Raw genomic sequence first — 22,461 nt, forward strand, 5'->3', positions numbered from 1 at the left:
AGCTATTGTTTCTGGTAATGATCTTTGTTTTGAATCAGGTATCGGCCTTTCTCTTGTGCTTCAACTACTTGGAGTAAGATGCACATATCAAGCCATCATGAAACAATGAATAAATTAATAGTTTTTCTTAAGAATTTATGTGATGGATATGTAATGAGTCACCACACTTAGGGTTGCTCAGATGCCAATCAGTCCTGAATATGTCACACACTAAAATTGAGGGCTGGACATTATGAACTTCTCAGGTACATGTATAAGCTGATATCTGTGTTCTCTTTAGATGACATTCTATTAAAGGATAAAATAAGAGTTTTCTGTGTGATATTTAAAGTCTTATAATCAAATGGAAGTGTTTGACTAAAAAACTATTCCACATTTATATGGACATTTGAGTGTGTTACAAAGATACTGTCATCATGACTGTTATGCTAAAATGTCAGGTATGGCTCTTGATCTTAAGTTTTTCTATATAATGTATAACTGGTGTTTATTAACATTCTACAGGGATTCAACTACTAAAACAACCATTGTTGGTAAAAATAACAATGCTCTAATTATACTTTATGTTTTAAAAGTGCTTAATGCTCAAACAAAATTATAATAGTGACCTACTCTTCTGGGTGTTTATCAACTAAACTTTGGAAATGAAAACTAAAAAGGTAACTGGGCTGAAAGGACAGCCAATATTTTTGTCCTGGCCTTCAGGGTCAACAATGTTCCAGGACACACATGAAGCTTTCCTTCAGGATCCTAACTCTTTGGTCAGTCACTCAAACTCCCAAGCAATGAGAACAAATATACCAAGTGCCAAAGCAAGGCAAAAATGAGGGAAAAGTCTCTGATGCTTTCACTTAAAGCACCATGGTTAAGCAAGGCTGTTACTCATTCTGATGGCTGACACTGACAGGAGCTTAGAGACTCTATACATGGTTCCAAAATAATGCCTGAGGAGTCTTAACTGACCTTGACTTAAACCAAGAGGTTCATACTGAATAAAACAGGTCTCATTTTAACTTGGTTCTTAAACACTCAGAAGAAAAGAATAACTAAAAGAGGTATGAAGTAATGACATATTAATAATGCTATATATAAAAAAGGACTCAGATCATTGACTCTGGCAGTTTCTAGCTACACTGTCAGCTGACCATGGTTATGGACACTATGAAAAAATCTGATAAAATCTATAAAAGCTCAACCAGAGTTTTACATATCTTAGCTATTTTTTTAAATTGTCTCTATCTTACAGCTACCACTGAAAAGACTTATGACAAAATATCAGACTTATAGATAACTTATAGATAAGCTCCATCAATAAAAGAGGATGACAGACCACAAGTTATAATCACTCTTTCAGTTTCTAAGTGTGACTCTTTCCCCAACCTGCCCTTTCACTCTAGTGCTCAGGCTTAGATGATACGTGGTCTAATTTCTGTGAAATTCTGTTTATTCTTGCCTAGAGGCTGTCAGACTCAAAATGGTCAAACAAAGGAACAAAAGAGAAACGTGCTTATGGGCTGCCACATATTGTAAATTAATTGCCAGTTCTTTGCTTTGCAACTGCTTTAATTCCAAAGTATAACACATGGCAAACATGCAAATCATGTATTTATTTTGAAAGCACACTAGAAATCTGAAGGCATCAGGAAAAAGCCAAGAAGCCAGGGGCTGAAGCTCCTGGTCATGTCCCAGGAAGGCTTTGGCTCCACACAGGTCACTGGAACACATGTAACACCTGTTATTCCTCATCGATTTTCAAATTGGCAAATTCACAGCAGGTTTCAAGCACTGTGCAATGAGAGACTTAATTTTTCTGAAAAACTGAGCACATGGTAATTTTATATGTTTCACTTGTACAGAGTTTATTAGATAGTAAACTATAAAGAGATACAGAAAAATTTCTGGTGAAATTGGACAGCACTTATTTTATTGTCCTAAAAGTTTTATGTCCATCTTCTGATGAGACAGACATGGAATTATTATATGTCATGCAAGTGGCGATACTGAATGTTATTCAAAGGAAACTTTTATTATGCTCTACAGTTCTTCCTGGAGGGTGGAAAGCACACCAGGAGTCTCCAAGTAAAGTGTAGATGAAGCTTTATTCTGAGCACTGGTGGATCAGCCTGGGTTCACACACCAAGAGGCTGACCCCACTTTGGAGGTGAGCAGAGCTGGTTATACCCTGAGAAGAGGGCAGACTTGCAGGAGTCACAAAGAGTGGAAGTCATATGGGCTCAGCAAATAGACTGGTTCTTAGGCATGACAGACAGCAAGCAAACTCAGTTCACAGAGTTCCCCCTATTTTACACTGGGTGAGGAGTTAATAAAACTTGGAGAACAAAGACAATTTCTGAGATGCCTGAGAGAAAGTTCCAGGCTAAGCAAGCCCACACATGTGGAGGGAAGTGGGGAAACCTTCTCCACCAGTAAGTCTGCAGAGAGGCACATTCCCTATTCATTCTTATTTCAATGAATTGCAGTTTGTCAAATGCTACACAAGCACCAGGTCTAGAATCTAAATGCAGTAATCATGACTTATAAGCAATTGCCCCATACTTTGTTGCTGAATAGCACACTAAACACAACGACAAAAGAAAAATGAATTACATTTTAATTAAAACATCTCGAATTGGGGTATGCATAAATATTATATGGATATAGTTTTTATAATTAAAAATATTTTCCTTTGGCACAAAAGTTTTCCTTATCAGCACAGATTTTTGCATCTTAACATTAAAATGTAATGAATGGCTTCAAATTATAATATAAATGTTCAAATACCTATGTCTCAAAATGTCCAAGATAATTATATTAAGTAAACAGAAGCTGAAAAGGAGAAGAAAACAAGATTTATTTTTTTCTCCAAAGAGACCAAGGAATTTATTAGAACAGAAAAATGCAACTGTAAAAGTGTAACTGCCTAGCATCACTGTTAATTTACTTGTCTAGAACCTGCTGTCTTCTGCATGATTCTAACAACAGCCTTTTTCACCTCTTTGTTTCTGAGGCTGTAAATGAGAGGATTTAGCATGGGGATCACAATCGTGTAAAACACAGAAGCCACCTGATCCCTGCCCAAGGAGTAAGACGTCTTCGGCTTTAGGTAAGTAAAGATCATAGTGCTGTAGAAGATGGTGACTCCCAGGAGGTGGGAGGCACAGGTGGAGAAGGCTTTTTTCTTTCCTGCAGTGGAATTAAATTTCAGGATAGTGGAGAGGATGGACAGATAGGATCCAGAAATGGTGATGAGAGACAGCACTAAATTGGATCCAGCACAAATGAATATAAGAATTTCAATCTCAAACGTGTCACTGCAGGACAGGGTTAAAATTGGAGATGTGTCACAAAAGAAGTGCTGGATGATATTAGAGTTGCAGAAGTCCAGTCCACTTATACAAAGCACAATGGCAGTGGAATCCAAACAAGGAATAACATAAGAGACTGCAAGCAGGGACCAGCACACTCTTGTGGACATAATGACTGGGTAGTGCAGGGGCCGGCAGATAGCTACATAGCGGTCATAGGCCATCCAGGAGAGAAGGTAACATTCAGCAGCAACAAACACTATAAAAAAGAACATCTGGGTGAAGCAACCTAGGAAGGAGATGCTCTTGTTGGAAGTGACTAAGTCCTGTAAGGTTTTAGGGGTGATGACACTTGAGTAGCTGAGGTCGAGAAATGACAGGTGAGTGAGAAAAAAGTACATGGGGGTGTGGAGCTGGGGATCCAGGCGAATGATCAATATCATCCCCGCGTTCCCCAGCACCGTGATCAGGTAAATCAGGAGGAAGAGCACGGAGAGGACCAGCTGTGTCTCTGCAGATTCCATTAGGCCCATGAGGATGAAGTCAGTCACACTGGTGGAGTTCCATCTGCCCATGGTGTTCTGCTGCTCTTATCTGGTGAATAATAAATTATTTTAAATTACCCCGTGTCCAAAGTATTTTTGTTTATGTGAATGGCTCAGTATTTTTCATAGTGTTCCTGGAAGTTGATGAAAACCATTGGAAAGAAGAGTGAAACAATAAAATCTCAATATATAGATTTGGGTATAAGATGACAGTTGTTTCTGATGTAATAAAGAGCTACATCATGGTTTTAGCCTGAAACTGATACTACTTCTAATTCACTCCATTATTAACACATTGAATTCTCAGGAAAAGTTTACACCATAAGGACTCTTATCCACATACCATACTTCCAAAGAAAAGGGCACAGAGGTTACTTATGTAAAAAACACCAGTTACATATTACAACTGATTCTACCTCTGTTGACTTCAGGGAACAGACTTGCAATTCTGTGTCCCTGGTCAGAACTTATTTTAAAAATACAGAATAAGGATGTATAATTTACTACACTGAAAAACTGTTAGTGTGTTATTCACTGTCCTTTTGTTTCCATTGACTTTTATTTTAATTAGAGTAATTTCTTTCTGTGGACTCAGGTGATTCACATTGATATTAAATTCCTGAAGATAGAATGACTTTGACAAAAAAAAAAATCTGTCTTTAAAAATTTTGGATTTTTAAAAATAGAAATCTCCAGCTTCTCCTTTCCCCAATCAGGAATATTCTTCTTGTCCCCACTCAAATGTTGGGCACAGGAAATTGTTGCTCAGTCTCAAGATTCTTATGACACCTGAGAAGAAAATTCAGTCTGCTCCCCAGGAAGTCAAGGTCAGCTATTATTTGGAAAAGTGAGGGAGGGAGCTTGGAGTCACCTGGACATAAAAGCTCTGGCAAAAATTAATACACGGAGACAGAGATTTGTGTGAAGAGGCTCCTGTGTAATAAATAAACACTCCTTCCCCATCTTTTTCCAGGCAGACAGAGGAAGTATCAATGTTCTGCACTGGTAGCAATGCGTTCTTTGACCTTCCCATGCAAACTCAGTTTTCCTTAAAAATTATAGATATGTACGTTGATTGCACACTTTGACACAAAAAAAACTCTATATTTCTTTTTCTGCAGTTGTGAACATTTCTTCTGATGAGAACAACATGATGTGTGTATACATAGGATTTTTTTATGCATTCGCCTTTTTATTTAATCTAGTATAATCCCCTCCAGTTCTCAGAATGATACTTACCATGCACCCAGGTTGCAGAAAAAATCATCTTCCAATGTTGTCTGTTCAGAATTTTGTGAAGCATAAAATATTCTCCGAAATCAAATAGGAAACCATATGGTGAGTGGAAAATTGTTGTAGTCACATTGTTTTTCTAGGTATAATTTATCTTTATGTTATTCTGCATTCATTTCTGTATTGTGAGGTAAACCGTATCACCCTTCAAATTCTGTTCAAGTCTTGATCAAATGGAAACATCACCCCAAAGTTTCCTCTGAGAAGGGTGTGAGGAGGAGCTGTGAATGGAGACAGAGCAGTGTGTGCCTCTCCTCCCAGTCAGCCTCATATACGGTGCATTCAGGACACTGCAGCCTCTGCTCATCCTCGGGGAGCAATTTCCAGGGAAGATTCCTTGGCCTGATTCCTAGGAAAAAAGTTCAAGCATTTAATGAACACATAATTTTGACTTTGGCCTTAGAAGTTGCACCTTTAGAATAGAAACACTTCATTTTCTTATGTGATACTTCATGTTTCTGCTGAACATCATTGATTTACTTTATAAATTGACACATAGTTATAGAAACTTGCCAGGAATCATGGTTACATTTGAATGATTAATCAGGATTTTTTTTTGACTATGAAGGTAGAGAAGAAATTTTGAGTTGTATTTTTTTACTTGTGATACTGTTAATGATTGAACAATCAAATTTTTCATCTGGAAATCTTTTGTAACTAAATCATTGACTTGGGCACAGTCACAATGCGTATTCATTAGAAAAAAAGAGAAAAGGTTAAAATTCAAAGAAAAAATAAAGGAATCTATGACTTGCTACATTTTGTTTACATAATAGTAATTTCTTCCAGTCTTTCCAACTGTGTGAGAAAATACAAATTTGGGCATGAATTTTTATGTTTAAAATTTATTATAATTCAGGTGACCACAGGACTCAGTGCAGCTGCAGCTAATATTCTGCCAAAATGCTCTTGGGTTTTTGGTGCTTCTATTTCATAGAATCTGAATATTTCTCCGATAGACCATGATTTTTGTTCCATAATTTCTAGGCTTTGTTTCAGCTTTTTGTATCAATAGAGGTTTAATTTTAACCTGTATTTTTTAAAAGTTTGTAAGTTTCTTGTTTCACCTATGATGCACTGTCCTTTGTTAAAATAACATTGTATTCTTGTTCTGTATATGTTGCCTTTGGATTTAGTTGCTTAAAACCATAAAATGGGTCTCCTATAAATCATCTCAGATAAAGACAGTTCAGCCTTTCAGGTGTCCCTTTTAAAATGCAAAACGGTGGGTACTGTGCCAGCCAGTCATTGGCCTTAGGGCAGCTGCCACTCTGAAAGCAGAAGACAGGTTTCTCCAGTTACCCTCTGGTAAATCCCCACTCCCATGGAATCTAATGGTGATTGGAAGTTGACCAGATGGGTAACTGGGTTCCATTTGGAGGCAGATCTGTGATTGTGTTCTGTGAGAGTGGTACCTGAGTTGACAGTTGAGAGGTCCCGACCAGGGATACTATGTGACAAATATCCATGTTCCCTCAAAAGAAACTAGGTCCCAACAGCTTCGCCAGGTAATCAGAACCACACCAACAGCTATTCAAGTTTCAGAGAGACAGCTCTGTACTTGTCACTTTCAAAAGCCAAAAGGCCTTCACAACAGCTCCTGGGAGCCCCACACTAACAATTCAAATCCCTAAATGATCACCCTGACAAGACTATGCACCAGAAGCCCTGATCTTGTAATTCTGGATGTTGACAGGCCAAGACAAGACTGAAGCCTGAAGATCTAACCCATGAACCACTGACAGGCTTTCTGAACTTGTTCTTTCCCTGACATCTTTAGTCTTGCCTGCTTCATAGTGAGTGCATTTATTCTTGGCATAGGCTTCATAACTGTTACTCCAGAGGACTGTAATACTTTTCAAAGATGTTTCCTTTTACCTATGTGCTGGGTATTGATGCAGGTTTTTACTATCCTATCTTGTTTAGATTGACTCAGGAAAATCCTGACAACTGGTAAAGAGTCCTAGGTGACAGGAAGATGTGGATAGATGCTTTATTAGAAGCTCTCCTTGGTATCTGAATGTCATTAACAATAGCTTTGTGCATTATAAATTGGTTCATATGCTTTATTTCTCAATGCATTAACTCCATTAAGATCCAAGAATCATACTAACTTCTGCTAACTTCAAGGAGCAATGCTTACACTTACACATGTAAAACAGACCAGCAAACAAGTTGAAGATTCAACTGCAATTAAAAAAGAGGAAGGAAAGAACAGGGAAATGATTTCTGACCAGAAGAAGCCTGTGCTACAGCTAACCAGGTAGCAAACAAAAGACTCCTCCTTGTTCCAACCACTCCTGGATCTAAAACATGTCTGGGTCTCACTCAGACTTGACCGGAAATGTTTTGCTCTGTTTTTCTTTGTTCTCAGTAGTTTCTTTGATCTATGCTTCTGCCATATGCAAATAAGATAAATCCTAGTGTAGCTTTCTGTCCAATTGTGCAAGCTGAATGTCTCTGTTTTAAGCAATGAACTTTGTTAAGTGTCTTTCCACTGAATCCTCAAACCTCTTTTCCCGAATGTCTGTAAACTGTCCAGATGGGAAGGATTGCTTTCAAAAGTTCCTCATCAGTCTGCTAGTGAATAAACCTGTCTCCTTGTTCTATGATGTGTGTTCCATTCTTCCCCACTTGACTCCATCATCCCATGTATAGCTATAAAACTGTGAGTTATATTAGCTAGTATTTCTATTATTTCCCTGCCTACATACTTGTAACCCTACAAGACAGTGTGAGAAGAGAAGCAAGAAAAAAGAGAAGAGAATGAATATAATTGGAAAGTGAAAACAATTACAATGAGTTTGAACCCAATTACCAAGCTTCCAGATTTGTGTATCTGACAGAATTACAGAAAAGCAAATGAAAGAAACCGAGCTATGAGAGAACCAAACAAAACAAGGTAACAACAAAAGTAGTAGCTTTAATTCTTATACAGTTGTACACACAAACACCCTCACATGCACACAGTGATTCTTTTTTCTCCTTCTGGGTGCATCTGGAACTGAAAATCAGTATTTCCTCAAGAATTTGACTGTGGGGCAAGTCATAATAAAAGAAGCAACACAGAAAACATGTTATCTTTCCCTGTGTCTCCTTCTCAGCCTCTGTCCACGTGGGAGAGGCCATGTGCTGCAGTGTGCACCTGAGCTCCACCTTTCATGGTGACTTCCGTCCTCTGCCAGGTTTGCCCTTGGACAGGTAGGGCACAGGTGCTCTCATTCGCTCTGCTCTTGGGAGACAGGGAGTGGGGAAAATGTACTGTCTGCAAAATCTTTGTGCACGTCCCTAATTTAGACCTTGTGACTCAATTCCGAGGCCTGGCTCCTGGATGCCTAAATGTCCAGTGTCTACGCACTGCCCCCTTTACTCCAAAAGGCATCACAAGATCAACACCCAACTACACTACTTCATGCTCATGTAACAACAATATAAATTATATCTCCCACTTGTAATAAAGTAATTTAGCTTTAAATGTGCTAAAAATTAAAGAATTTCTTTAACTTAAATTTTGTCTACAAAGTCATACACGCTATCCATAAAAACTGACACAGCAGTAATCTGATACAATATATTTTCTAAATAGAAAAATGCACATAAAATAATTAAAGGTAAAACTATAACATAAAAATAAATGAAGGGGGGAAGAGCTCATAAATATATGAAATTACAAGGATACATGACTTTAGCTCAAACAATATACTAATGAAAAACATTAAATGTTTAACCATGATTACAAAGAATAACTACAAATGCAGATTTTAGAAAATGTCAATATGAAAAGGAAGGAATTCATGATTTGAAGTAATATTGATATAAGGAAAGCCACAAGTTTGTCATTAATTTGAGAATGTGAATAATGAAGTACATTTTAAAATATTTGGATAAATTCATTAACATTAGTAAATTCTTAAATACTAATGAAACAATTCTTAAAATAGAGATGTTGCACTTTAGATACCTAAAAGGCTGAAATATTTTTTACATGAAATAACTTAAATTTCAAAATGTGCATATTTTTATAGTCACTGGTTTGGAGTAAAATAATCTGTATAATAATTTCTATATGAGTTTAAGTGAAATACCTTACTTTGACATGGTACTGCATACAATACAAGTACCCTGAATTATCAAACAGAAATTTTAACCTGGCATCATAAGTGTAGAGATACTAATATTTTCTAAAGGAAGGAGATTGATCCCTCTTCTTGATCTAACTTACAGGCTGCCACATATTCTAAATTCATTGTCATTTCTTCCCTTGCAACTCTTTTATTTCAAAAGTATAACACATGGCAAACATGCAAATCATGTATTTATTTTGAAAGCACACTAGAAATCTGAAGACATCAGGAAAAAGCCAAGAAGCCAGGGGCTGAAGCTCCTGGTAATGTCCCAGGAAGGCTCTGTCTCCACACAGGTCACTGGAACACACGTAACACCTGTTATTCCTCATCGATTTTCAAATTGGTAAATTCTCAACAGGTTCCAAACACTGCACAATGGGAGACTTAACTTTTCTGAAAAACTGAGTACATGGTAATTTTATGTTTCACTTGTACAGAGTTTATTAGATAGTAAACTGTAAAGAGATACGGAAAAGTTTACACAGGAAATGACAGAAATTGTTAAATATATAAGAATATATTCACAATCACTGATTTAAAAATACATGCACAAAACTGGAAGAATGGGCACAGTGTTTCCCTTTTATGGATAATCTTTTTCCAAATCTTCATCAACATTAAGATATGTCACTTTCCTATAACTTAATTCTAGTTCAATATATTACCTAGACTTAAAATACAAACTGCTACCCTATAGTTTTAGCTGTTTGTTAGCTTGTAAATTATATTGAATAAAAGAGATTTGTAAAATATAAAAAGACACTGTTCAGAAATATGTAGTTTCTTATGTGAAAGTATTATAGGAATGTGAGCTTTGTGGTGATGCTGGGATATCGTCCTAAAAGTTTTATGTCCATCTTCCGACGAGAGAGACATGCAATTATTATATATCACCTAAGCATTAGTACTGAATCTTATTGAAGGGGAAAGATTTGTTACGCACTGCAGTTCTTCCTGGAGGATGGAAAGAACACCAGGAGTCTCTAAGGCAAAGTATAAACCAAGCTTTATTCTTAGCATTGGTGGATCAGCCTGGCTTCACACACCAAGAGAATGACCCCACTTTGGAATTGAGTAGAGCTAGTTATACTCTGAGAAGAGGGCAGGCTTGCCGGAGTTACAAAGAGCAGAAGTCATATAAACTCAGCAGATTCTTTGGAAAGGCATCACAGACAGCAAGCTCAGTGCACAGAGTTACTTTTACATTGGGTGGGGAGTTAACAAAACTGTTGGAGAACAAAGAACATTTCTGAGATGTCTGAGAGGAAGTACCAGGCTAAGCAAGCCCACACATGTGGAGGGAATTAGGGAAACCTTCTCCACCAGTAAGTCTGCCTTTAACTGCAGAGAGGCACATTTCCTGTTCATTCTTATTTCAATGAGTTACTGTTTGTCAAATGCTACACAAGCACCAGGTCTAGAATCCAAGTATAGTAATCATAATGTAAAAGCAATTGCCCCATACTTTGCTGCTGAATATCACACTAAACACAATGATGTCAGAAAGTTGACTTATTATTTCATTAAAAGTCTCTAATTGGGGTATGCAGAAATATTATATTGGTATAGTTTTTAAAATTACAAAAAATTTCCTTTCAGAGATGTGTTCCTTATCAGCACGATTTTTGCATCTTAAAATTAGCACTTAACTGATGACTTCAACTTATAATATGAATTTTCAAGTACCTGTGTCTCAAAATGTCTAAGAAAAATTTTTTAAGTAAAGAGACGCTAAAACAACAAGAAAACAAAATTTATTTTTATTAAAAGAGACAAAAGAATTTGTTAGAAGAAAAAAGGACAACTTTAAAAGTGTAACTTTCTAGCATCACTGTTAATTTACTTGACTAGAACCTGCTGTCTTCTGCATGATTCTAACAACAGCCTTTTTCACCTCTTTGTTTCTGAGACTGTAAATGAGAGGGTTCAGCATGGGGATCACAATCGTGTAAAACACAGAAGCCACCTGATCCCTGCCCAAGGAGTAGGACGTCTTCGGGTTTACGTAAGTAAAGATCATGGTGCTGTAGAAGATGGTGACTCCGAGGAGGTGGGAGGCACAGGTGGAGAAGGCTTTTTTCTTTCCTGCAGTGGAATTAAATTTCAGGATGGTGGAGAGGATGGACAGATAGGATCCAGATATGGTGATGAGGGACAGCACTAAATTGGATCCAGCACAAATGAATATAATGATTTCAATCTCAAATGTGTCACTGCAGGACAGGGCTAAAATTGGGTATGTGTCACAGAAGAAGTGCTGGATGATGTTACAGTTGCAGAAGTCCAATCTGCTTATACAAAGTACAATGACAGTGGAATCCAAAAAGCCAATAACATAGGAAACTGCAAGCAGGGACCAGCACAGACCTGTGGACATAATGACTGGATAGCACAGAGGATCGCAGATGGCTACATAGTGATCATAGGCCATCCAGGAGAGAAGGTAACATTCGGACGCAACAAACACGATAAAAAAATACAACTGGGTGAAGCAGCCCAGGAAGGAGATGCTCTTGGTGGAAGTCAGTAAGTTCTGTAAGGTTTTAGGGGTGACGACATTTGAGTAGCTGAGGTCGAGAAATGACAGGTGAGTGAGAAAAAAGTACATGGGGGTGTGCAGCTGGGGATCCAGGCGAATGATCAATATCATCCCCACGTTCCCCAGCACCGTGATCAGGTAAATTAGGAGGAAGAGCACGGAGAGGACCAGCTGTGTCTCTGCAGAGTCCGTCAGCCCCATGAGGATGAAGCCAGTCAAACTGGTGGAGTTCCATCTGCCCATGGTGTCCTGCTGCTCTTATCTGTTGAATAATAAATTTTTAAAATTACCCTGTCTCCACCATGTTTTTGCTTATGTGAATGGCTTAATATTTTCTTAGTCTTCCTGGAAGCTGAAAACAGTTGTGAAGAAGAGTGAAAACATAAAATCGCAGTATATAGATCTGGCTATAAAATGACAGTTGTTTCTGGTGTAATAAAGAGTTATCTTGTGGTTTTACCCTGAAACTGATATTAGTTCTAACTCATTCCAGTATTAACACATTGAATTCTTAGGAAAATCTTGCACCATCAGGACCCCTATCTGCACACTTTCCTTCCAAAAAAAGCACAGAGATCACTTACGTAAAAGAGACCAGGAAGTATTACCACTGATTCTACCTTTTTGCAGTACTGTGTCCCTGATCAGAACTTCTTTTCACAATACTGAATGTGGATGTATAATTGACTACACTAAAAAAAAAAAAAAAAAAAAAAAAAAAATTAGTGTGTTTTTCACTATACTTTTGTTTCCATTGACTTGTATTTTAATTAAAGTAATTTCTTTCTGTGGACTCAGGTGATTCACATTGATATTAAATTCCTGAAGATAGAATAACTTTGACAAAAAAAATCACTCTTTAAAACTTGTATTTTTAAAAATAGACCTCTCCAGCTTCTCCTTTCCCAAGTTAGGTACACTCTTCCTGTCCCCACTCAAAAGTTTGCACAGGAAATTATTACATAGTCTCAAAATTATCAGGATTGACTGAGAAGAAAATTCAGTTTGCACCCCAGGAAGTCAAGGTATGCTAGTACTTGAAAAAGGGAGGCAGGGAGCTTGGAGTCACCTGGACATAGAAGCCCTGCTAGGAATTAACACAAGGAGACAGAGATTTTTTGGGAGAAGAGGCTTCTGTCTCTCCTGCGGGGTAAATAAAACCATTTCTTTCCCAAAAATTATCATGTCCTAACTTTTTTCAGGCAGAGAGAAGTATCAAACTTCAGGCCTGGTAACAATGTGTTTTTAACTTGCCCATGAAAACTCAATTTTCTTCAAAAATTATATTGTCAGAAAATGTATGCTGATTGTATCCTTTGACACAAAAACTATTTTCCTTTTTTTGCAATTGTGAACATTACTTCTGATGAGAACAATATGATGTGTGTATACATAGTTTTTTTATACAATCAACTATTAATTTAATCCAGTATAATCCCCTCCAGTTCTTGGAATACTTACTGTGCACCCAGGTTGCAGATAAAATCATTTCCCAATGTTGTCTGTTCAGAAATTTGTCAAACATAAAATATTCTCTGAAATCAAATAAGAAGCCATATGGTGAGTGGAAAATTATTGTAGTCACATTGTTTTTCTAGGTATAATTTATCTTTATGTTGTTCTGCATTCATTTTTCTATGCTGAGGTAAATCGTATCACCCTTGAAATTCTGTATAAATCTTGATCAAATGGAAAAGTCTCCCGGAAGTTTCCTCTGAGAAGAGTCTGATGAGGAGCTGTGAATGGAGACAGAGCAGTGTGTGCCTCTCCTCCCAGTCAGCCTCATATACGGTGCATTCAGGACACTGCAGCCTTTGCTCATCCTCGGGAGAAATTTCCAGGGAGGATTTCTTGGCCTGATTCCTAGGAAAAAAGTTCAAGCATTTAATGAACACATAATTTTGACTTTTGCCTTCGAAGCTGCACATTTAGAACAGAGACACTTCATTTTCTTATGTGATACTCCATGTTTCTGCTGAACTTCATTGATTTACTTTATAAATTGACACATAGTTATATGAACTTTCCAATAATCATGGTTACATTTGATTGATTAATCAGAATTTTTTTGACTATGAAGGTAGAGAAGTCATTTTATGAGTTGTACTTTCTTTACTTGTGATACTGTTAATGATTGGACAGTCAAATTTTTCATCTCTAAATCTTTTGTAATTAAATGATTGACTTGGGTATAGTCATAATGCATATTCATTAAAAAAGGAGAAAAGGTTAAAATTCAAAGAAAAAATAAAGGAATCCATGACTTGCTACATTTTGTTTACATATAAGTAATTTCTTCCAGTCTTTCCAACTGTATGAGAAAATACAAATTTGGACAGGCATTTTTATGTTCGAAAATTATTATAACACAGTATATTCAGTATTTTATCCTAAGTTTCTGGCTCAGCTCATTTGGCCAGGACTGGGTGGGTCGGCCTGTCACTAAGGAGCCCCTCACGTCTCACACTTTTGACAGGACTCTAGTCTTCACTAACAGAACTGAGAGGCTGAATAGGCATGCTCGGGCCCCACAGGCAGGTGTTGGGGAGAACCTCTATTATGGTTTGTCTGGCTGGCTGGCTTTGTCCACAGGCTATATTATTGTAAATTATTTTATCCTTTTGGTATATTTCATTTTTTATTTTATAAAAGAATACTAAGCAGAAAGAGATAACCAACCCAGATGTTATCATACATTTTGTAATGATTACTAGGAAAGCACCTGCTTTGATATATATCTTCACATAAGTTGTTATTTTGAGATGAATAGAAGAAGTAAAAACATAATAATAAAGCTGAAATTCATTCTTAGGTGTTAACAGAGTTAGGGTTAGGGTCTTGCTACAGAGCTTTTCTGTGCGGTTGAATTCTCACCACTGCTTCATGAGGACAGAATACTCAGCACTAAGGCCAATACCTGAGAAGTCATCCCCCAACGGACACCTTGCAAATGCTCTGGGAGCTCCTCCTGAGTGAGTTGGAGCTCTGAATCAGACTTCCGTCTGTATATTTAAAGTCGGCGAAGGAGGGAGGCTGGTGCCTGGAAAGATTACTGGGCACAGAGAAGTGGTTTGCTTTCTCTTCTTACATCTCGCCTTCCAGTCGGAGAATTCAAGGGCAGAGCAAGCGGAAGTTTACCGAAACAGAGCCCTGCCAGGTTGGGGGGTATGAGGAAGTTTCACACATTAGGTCACCATAGGACACCATGCAGCCACAGCCAATATTCAGCCAAATTGCTCTTGGGTTTTGGATGCTTTGTCCAAGCACAAACACGAAATTATGATGAGGCTGAAGATGGAGACGGGTTGGCTACTGCATTCCCAACTGCTCTGCAAATGATTTCAAAGCATTGACCCAATGGGAGTCTCTTGAGTGTGCACGGCGTTACCGTGGGACCTCATGTACCTCAGGTTACCAGGGACTGAGAGCAGTTTCACAAAATCGATCATTCGGTTAGGGAAGAGATGGGCCATCAACAGCTGCAGAAAAGGCAGGGTGAGGGTACCAGCCAGTCTGGGGGTGAGGGGAGGAACCCAAAGGCTCTAATTGAGAGGGTTATGATTCCATGAGATTATATTTTCCCTCTCCTTCCAAAGTTTGTCTAGATTTTCCTTGAGCTTTGGAAGAGTTTCCTGGGTTACACCAGACCCGTTGGCACAGAAACAATAGGCCTACCATAGAGTAGCTCATGTTCCCCATTATTACAAGAACACTAGATCAAGTTCCCCCTGATTTTAGTGGGACTGTCTCAGCTAGTGCCTCTAACTGGGAATCAGGATTCTCTAGGGCATATTGCAGGATCCCTGGGGCACATTCTACCTGTTCTGCTATAGCTGAGAGTCCAAGTTCTCCTATGGCCAATGTGGCAGTTCCTCGTGCAGCAGACCCGGTTACCCCTGACCCCAACAAAATTGGCATGACTATGGGGACTTCTGTCTTCATGGTAGTTCTGGGTGGTGCTATGAAATCCCAGGCCTGTGGTCTCTTGTACATACAGAATTTAGGGAGAAGTTTTTCCAGGATGCAGAAGACCTCAGGTCGAACAGCTCACTAGGAGCCTCCAGGTACAAGCTAGTCTGCAGTCTGCAGCTGAGCTCTGTCCTTCTTGGTGACCTCACGCCAAGGTTTGGACAAGGTTTGGAGAGTCTGCTGGTTTGGACAAATACCTTTGAATGCATGGTTTCTCTTTTATGAGGATCACAATATGTGAATGATTTGCAGAGCAAAGAAATAAGAGCATGGTATAGTGTGCATTTCTGTAATCACAGCGTGTGGAAAAATGAGGCAGGAAGATAATGGAGGCTTGAAGCCAGCCTGGACTGCATAAGAGGACAGTTTCTCAAATTCCTTCCCCAACAAGAAAAGATAGTAAATTAGCTGTAGGCATGGTGACATCACTCTATAATTTAAGCACCCAGGAATCTTGGGTTTGAGGGTTGTTTCACTTGGCATATACCTTCAGTTCACAATCTAAACTGAAATATGTAGTGAGACCATGCCTCACACACACACACACACACACACACACACACACACACACACACATGAGAGAGAGAGAGAGAGGAATATGAAATAATAAAAAAACAATTTTTTATTGGATCAGGGAAAGGTAACATTCATATGAATACAATCTTCTCAATGGTTTTTCCCTAATAAAACAAATCCTCAGCTGTGCTTCACACTGGATATTGGATGAACTCCCTCTGACGATGTGGGAGAAGATAACAGAGCCAAAGACAGGAGAACCTGAGCACCGAGTTACCTGCCGGAAACGGTTAACCCAAAAGTAATCTGAGCAACAGGGTGAAGACGAAACAGGATAAATTCAGGTGATAGCAGTGGGCATTGTTTTGTGTTGAGTGAGTCTGTTCCTGAAGGTTTTATCCACGAAGAAATCTATATCCGAATACAACTTCCCTGCCATCATCATCCACCGTTTGACAAGTTATTCTTTAATTTACCAAGTTCATTTTCTGCACCTAAGTTTATACTTGTGTCTTTGAAGCTGTAGCCCCCAACGCGAAGCACAGTGTCTTCTATTAAAATTCATGCTTTTCAGTGACATCTGTTTTAGTAAACATAATAGCAGTTTTACTGTCTAGCCACTGACCATTGGGAAGCAAAATAAGGTATTTGTATTTTTCGATGTTGCACTATGGCCTTTTAAGGAATCGCATTCATGTTTCACAGCACTCTGACCTGGCACCGTGAACGAGGACATGAGATCTCACATTATTTCAGAGAAACAACTTCCATTACATGAGCTACGTGGTGATAGGAGAAGTAGATGATTAGGCAAATGCGAATAGTTTAAATGTTCCTTATGGGAAAGAGATCATATTATGTTTAATTAATAACATGATGTAAAATGCTTTATAACCCATGCAAAAAAGAAAATAAAACAGCACTAATTTATTTAAAATTTAGGAATGTCTTCAAATGTGCTATTTTTTTCCAAGTCAGAGATTCTATTGACAGATTTGACAATGAAAGTTAACAGTATAAATTTTCTAATTCATACAAATATATAAAATCAATATAAGAAAAAGCCTACATCTTATAAACATAGCAAAGTTCTTGCAATGAGTCTGAATATTGTTTATATACTGAAGACATGTTTATGTTGCAAGATATAATTACACAGATCATTAGATATAAAATTTGAAAGTAAAGTAGAAAATATTATATAGGAAATTACAGATAAATAATACTAAATATATAGAGACATATATTCATAAGCACTGATCTACGAGATCATGTATAGGAATGTCAATAATTAATAAAAAGTTTTTCTCTTATATAGTAATTGTCATATTCCAAATCCTGTTCAATATTAGGACATTTTACTTTGGTATAATTTCTTTTAATTCAATATTATCTATAATCTGAATGCAAAATTAGAACCTCCTGGCTATGTTTGTTTCCTTTTTAGTTGTTATGTTTATATATTAAATTAACAAAAAATTCATAAAACATGAAGAAATGTTATTCATAAATAAATGTATTATGGATTAAATATCATAATAATGCAAGGCATCTGCTGATGAGAGCCAGTGTTCACTGTTATACTCAAGGTTTGACAACCACCTTCTGACCAGACAGATGTGGAATTATTATTTATCTTGTGCAACTGATGATACTGACTTTCAGAATTTCAGTGAATTATTGTGCATTTATACTACATTTTTGGAAGATCTAGAATTTAAATTCCTAAATCTTGATTTTGAAGCCATTTCTCAAACATTGCTGTGCTGCTATTAATCTCTATTATAGCCAGAACATCTATTAGAAAATTCTCTAAAAATGGAGCACACATAAATATGGTATGATGTCATTTTCAATATGACAAATCATATTTTCTTGTTTTGCACATTAGTTGCAATTGAAACCATGCATATTTCCTCACAGATATAACACGTATTTCCTCCTTGACAGATGAAATAGAGCTCTCAAGATTCTATGTCTGGAAATGTCCATAATCATATTTGCTAATGAAAAGAGATCTGGAGCGAAAAAAAAAAAAATTAAACCCCCCGCCACAAATTTCAATTCAAAAACAGACTGCCAAAATTCCCATTAAAAAAGGAAAAGTCAAGCTGGGTGTGGAGGTGCACACTTGTAATCCTAGCACTCGGGAGGCTGAGACAGGAGGATTGCTGTCAGTTCAAGACCAGCTTGGCCTACATAGTGAGTTCCCTGTCAGTCTCAACTACACAGTGAGACCCCGTCTTAAAAAAAAAAAAAAAAAAAGGAAAAGTTAAGTGTAAATTCTTAGCACCACTGTGATATTATCTGCCTGCAGCCCTCTCTCCTCTGCATGATTCTAACAACAGCATTTTTTACCTCTTTATTTCTGAGACTGTAGATGAGAGGGTTCAGCATGGGGATCACAATCGTGTAAAATACAGAAGCCACCTGATCCCTGCCCAAGGAGTAGGACGTCTTCGGTCTTAGGTAGGTAAAGATCATAGTGCTGTAGAAGGTGGTGACCACCAGGAGATGGGAGGCACAGGTGGAGAAGGCTTTTTTCTTTCCAGCAGTGGGAATTAATTTTCAGGATAGTGGGGAGGATGGACAGATAGGATCCAGACATGATGATGAGAGACAGCACTATCATGGATCCAGCACAAATGAATATAATGATTTCAACCTTAAACGTATCACTGCAGGACAGGGCTAAAATTGGGGATGTGTCACAGAAGAAGTGTTGGATGACATTAGAATTGCAGAAGTTCAATCTGCTTATGCAAACCACATTCACAGTGGAATCCACAAAGCTAATAACATAGGAGCCAACAAGCAGGGACCAGCACAGTCTTGTGGACATAATGACTGGATAGTGCAGGGGGCTGCAGATAGCTACATAGCGATCATAGGCCATGGAGGAGAGAAGGAAACATTCAGCAACACCAAAGACTATAAAAAAGAACAACTGGGTAAAGCAGTCCAGGAAGGAGATGCTCTTGGTGGAAGTCAGTAAGTTCTGTAAGGTTTTAGGGGTGATGACACTCGAGTAGCTGAGGTCGAGAAATGACAGGTGAGTGAGGAAAAAGTACATGGGGGTGTGCAGCTGGGGGTCCAGGCGAATAATCAATATCATCACTGCATTCCCCAGCACCGTGATCAGGTAAATCAGAAGAAAGACCACGGAGAGGACCAGCTGCCTCTTTGCAGAGTTCATTAGCCCCATGAGGATGAAGTCAGGCACACTGGTGGAGTTCCTCCTACTCATGGTGCAATGTTTTAACCTACTGAAAAATCAAATTTCATACTTAAAACAGTTTTTGTTTATATGAGTAGCCCAGAATTAATTTTAATTAGTTTCATCTTCCTGGTAAATGGAAAAATCTTTGCTGAATATAAAGAGAAAAGTTCAATATGAGATAGAGAAGGATATGGTATGAATTGACATCTTCTTGTCCGTAACAAGAAGTTGAATCTTATAGTAATAGCACAACCATGATACACCCTAAATGTCTTCTTTATTAACACATTTAATCCAGGTTTTATGCCGCAGTCACTATGATCCACAGACGTTGCGATGACAAGAAGGGCACAGAAAAGAACTGCTGTGAAATCAGAGCAGTTACTACCCTGTATTACCGGAATTCTACCAAGATATTTTGCCTCCTGAGAGAATGGTAAAAATTCTGGATTGCTCTTTATAACTTGTTTTTGAAAACTTGATCGAGGATATGTAATAAAATATAAGGAAAATAACTTCAGCTTACTTTTGGTTCTCATTTAGTTCCCAGCAGTATTGGGCTCGAATTTCACTTGTTCGTAAACTTAGGTGAGGCCCGCTAAGATTACATAGTGCATATAATACAGAGTCGCTGAATATATCTATCAAAACTGAGGGCTTAAAAATTTTTTAAACATTGAGATATTTTGAAACATATGGTGCTGCTCCTCATTCCTGAGGCAGGCTGTGTGTGCCTTTGGCCTTAGGAAACCACTTTTCTCTAAAAGAGTAAAACAAACCCAACTAAGTCTTAAGGATACATATTGCAGTGCCAGTTAAAATTCTATCATCTCTCTGCTCCTGCTTTGAATATATTAATATTACTTTAATAAGTTTTAAGTGTGTGTAAACGCATATTCTTAAGATAAAAATCGCTGATTCATCTTTTCTAAAACACATATCAAGCATGATACTTACTGTGAGTCAGGGTTGGTGAAAACAAATTTATCCCATGTAGCCCGCCTAGAAATTTGACAACTAAGATTTTTTTTTCTGAAAGAAAATATGATAATAATGTAAGCACCTCCAACTTTGTATAATATTTCCTTTCCTTAATATGAATGACTTTGATTTTTTATATTATTCACTGTTACAATGTTGTGCATTCTTCTTTTTTTAGTTCTGAGGTAAATTAAGTCACCCTAGCAGGTTTATTCAGGTCTTGATCAAGTGGACACTCAGCAGGAACTCTTGTGTGAAAAGAGTCCCAGCCAGCAAGTGTGCATTTAACAAGAACACGGGGCACCCTGCTTCCCCACCTGGTCCTTCCAGGGCCCAAGGAGCACGCAGGGCCCTGCAGCATGTGGTCGTCCTCTGGGCCCAAATACAAGGATGAACACTGGGCTTGAGGCCAAGGACCGATGTTCTAAGAGAGAATGAGCAAAGGATTTTCCCCTAGGAAGTTTCACAGGAGAGGAGAAACATGTTCCCTCACAATGCTCCACATTCTGGATAAACTTTATTTACTTTTGTCACATAAATAGTTAAACGTGAGAAGAATAATGTTTACACTCAATAGTGGTCTCAGGATTGTTGTTTTATTTGTTTTCTTTTGTGGTGTTTTATTGTTGTTGTTGACTGAGTGACTGTAGATTAATTTTCCAGGAACGTATTTGTGACTGACATTGTCATGGATGGAATAATAAATTTTTCATCAGGAAAGACATTGTAATTAAAAGTTGATTCTATGACAGGAGTATTACATCCAGGGTGAGCAGCCAGCCTGATCTAAAACTCTGGAACAATAAGGAATTAGAGGGAAGACGTTTAAGAAAGGAAGATGCTTTATTGGTGAGAAGGAAGAAAGAAAAAGCAGACAGAAGTAAACTGCCCTGGAGAGGACGCAGGGTCTGGAAATAGATGGACAGGTGCAGGCCTTTGTCCCTGGGCCACTTTAATTAGGCCATAGCACCCAGGACACAGCACCTGGGCAAGGCACAGTTTGTGAACCAAGTCAGCTTGTTGATTTTTTTGTGTCATTCTCTTAGCCTTCATTGCATTGATATCTGCTCTGATATCCTCCCTTTTGTGAGCCTTGTGTTTTTCCTGCTTTTCTTTTTCTAGATGATTGAGGCTCAGCATGAGCTTGTTTATTTGAGATGCCTCTGTTTTCCTAATATGAGTATTCATTGCTATGAATTTGCCTCATGAGATAGCTTTCACTGTGTCCCATTGATACAGATACGAAGTATTGACATTGTCATTTAATTATAGAAACTGTCTCATTTTTTCTTTAATTTTCTGTATCACCCATTGGTTATTCAGAAATGTGTTGTTCAATTTCCATGTGTATATGAAGTTCTTATGGTTTCTTTTGCTATTGATCTCCCATTTCATGGCATTATGGTCTGATAATATACAGGGTATAACTTCAGTTCCTTTGCCCTTACTTAAACACGTTCTATGAGCAAGCATGTGGTCTATTTTGGAGAACAACGCATATGCAGAGGAAAAGAATGTGTATTCTGCTTTTGTGGTGTGGAACACTTTCTAAATATCTGTTAAGCCTATTTTTGCAAGAGTTTGATTGAATTATAGTATTTGATTGTTTATTTTTTCTCTAGTTGATCTATCTGTGATAGTGGGGTATTGAAGTCCCCCAATACTATTGTGTTAGTACTTATATGATATTTTGTGCCCATTAGTATTTGTTTTATATAGTTGGGGGCACTAGTGTTTTGTAAATATATATGTATGTTTGTCAGTGCTGCATTTTTTAGGGTTCCTGTCCCATGGAGTATTGTTTTCCATCCTTTAACTTTCATTCTACGAGTTTCCTTTTGAATAAGTGTGTTTCTTGTATGCAGCACATTGTAATTTGGGGGCAATGACAGAAGAGTAGCACGCATCCACGAAGGAGAGCATGCAGAGGAAAAAGTACATGGGGGTGTGCAAAGGGGAGCTGACT

At 37.9% G+C, this 22,461-nt stretch overlaps 3 protein-coding genes across 3 annotated transcripts; all 3 read right to left on the bottom strand.

The window, feature by feature from the left end:
- Positions 1-2,932: 2,932 nt before the first annotated feature.
- On the bottom strand, positions 2,933-3,880 carry LOC104851288 (olfactory receptor 8H1). Its single transcript, XM_010608455.1, has one exon. The coding sequence runs from the start codon at positions 3,878-3,880 to the stop codon at positions 2,933-2,935; it is 948 nt and encodes a 315-aa protein (XP_010606757.1).
- Positions 3,881-11,104: 7,224 nt separating this feature from the next.
- LOC104851291 (olfactory receptor 8H1) lies at positions 11,105-12,052 on the bottom strand. Its single transcript, XM_010608456.1, has one exon. It carries the CDS (start codon positions 12,050-12,052, stop codon positions 11,105-11,107), a length of 948 nt encoding a protein of 315 aa, XP_010606758.1.
- Positions 12,053-13,464: 1,412 nt separating this feature from the next.
- LOC104851292 (olfactory receptor 8H1-like) lies at positions 13,465-19,541 on the bottom strand. Its single transcript, XM_033756804.1, has 3 exons — positions 18,960-19,541; positions 15,215-15,351; positions 13,465-13,672 (listed from the first exon to the last, which is right to left on the bottom strand). Exons 1-3 carry the CDS (start codon positions 19,539-19,541, stop codon positions 13,465-13,467), a joined length of 927 nt encoding a protein of 308 aa, XP_033612695.1.
- Between the last annotated feature and the right edge of the window lie 2,920 nt (positions 19,542-22,461).

Source organism: Fukomys damarensis, unplaced genomic scaffold (genome assembly GCF_012274545.1).
Source record: "Fukomys damarensis isolate Sample0158 unplaced genomic scaffold, DMR_v1.0_HiC HiC_scaffold_27, whole genome shotgun sequence".
NCBI classification, from domain to species: domain Eukaryota; kingdom Metazoa; phylum Chordata; class Mammalia; order Rodentia; family Bathyergidae; genus Fukomys; species Fukomys damarensis.

Coding starts and splice junctions, on each gene's coding strand:
- LOC104851292 (XM_033756804.1), bottom strand. CDS start 19,541: ATGAGTAGGAGGAACTCCACCAGTGTGCCTGACTTCATCCTCATGGGG. Junction 15,352..18,959: donor CCTGCAGTGATACGTTTAAG/GTTGAAATCATT, acceptor CCTCTCAATTAG/AGCCTTTGGGTTCCTCCCCT. Junction 13,673..15,214: donor TCAGTCCCTGGTAACCTGAG/GTACATGAGGTC, acceptor CTTTTTTCCTAG/GAATCAGGCCAAGAAATCCT.
- LOC104851288 (XM_010608455.1), bottom strand. CDS start 3,880: ATGGGCAGATGGAACTCCACCAGTGTGACTGACTTCATCCTCATGGGC.
- LOC104851291 (XM_010608456.1), bottom strand. CDS start 12,052: ATGGGCAGATGGAACTCCACCAGTTTGACTGGCTTCATCCTCATGGGG.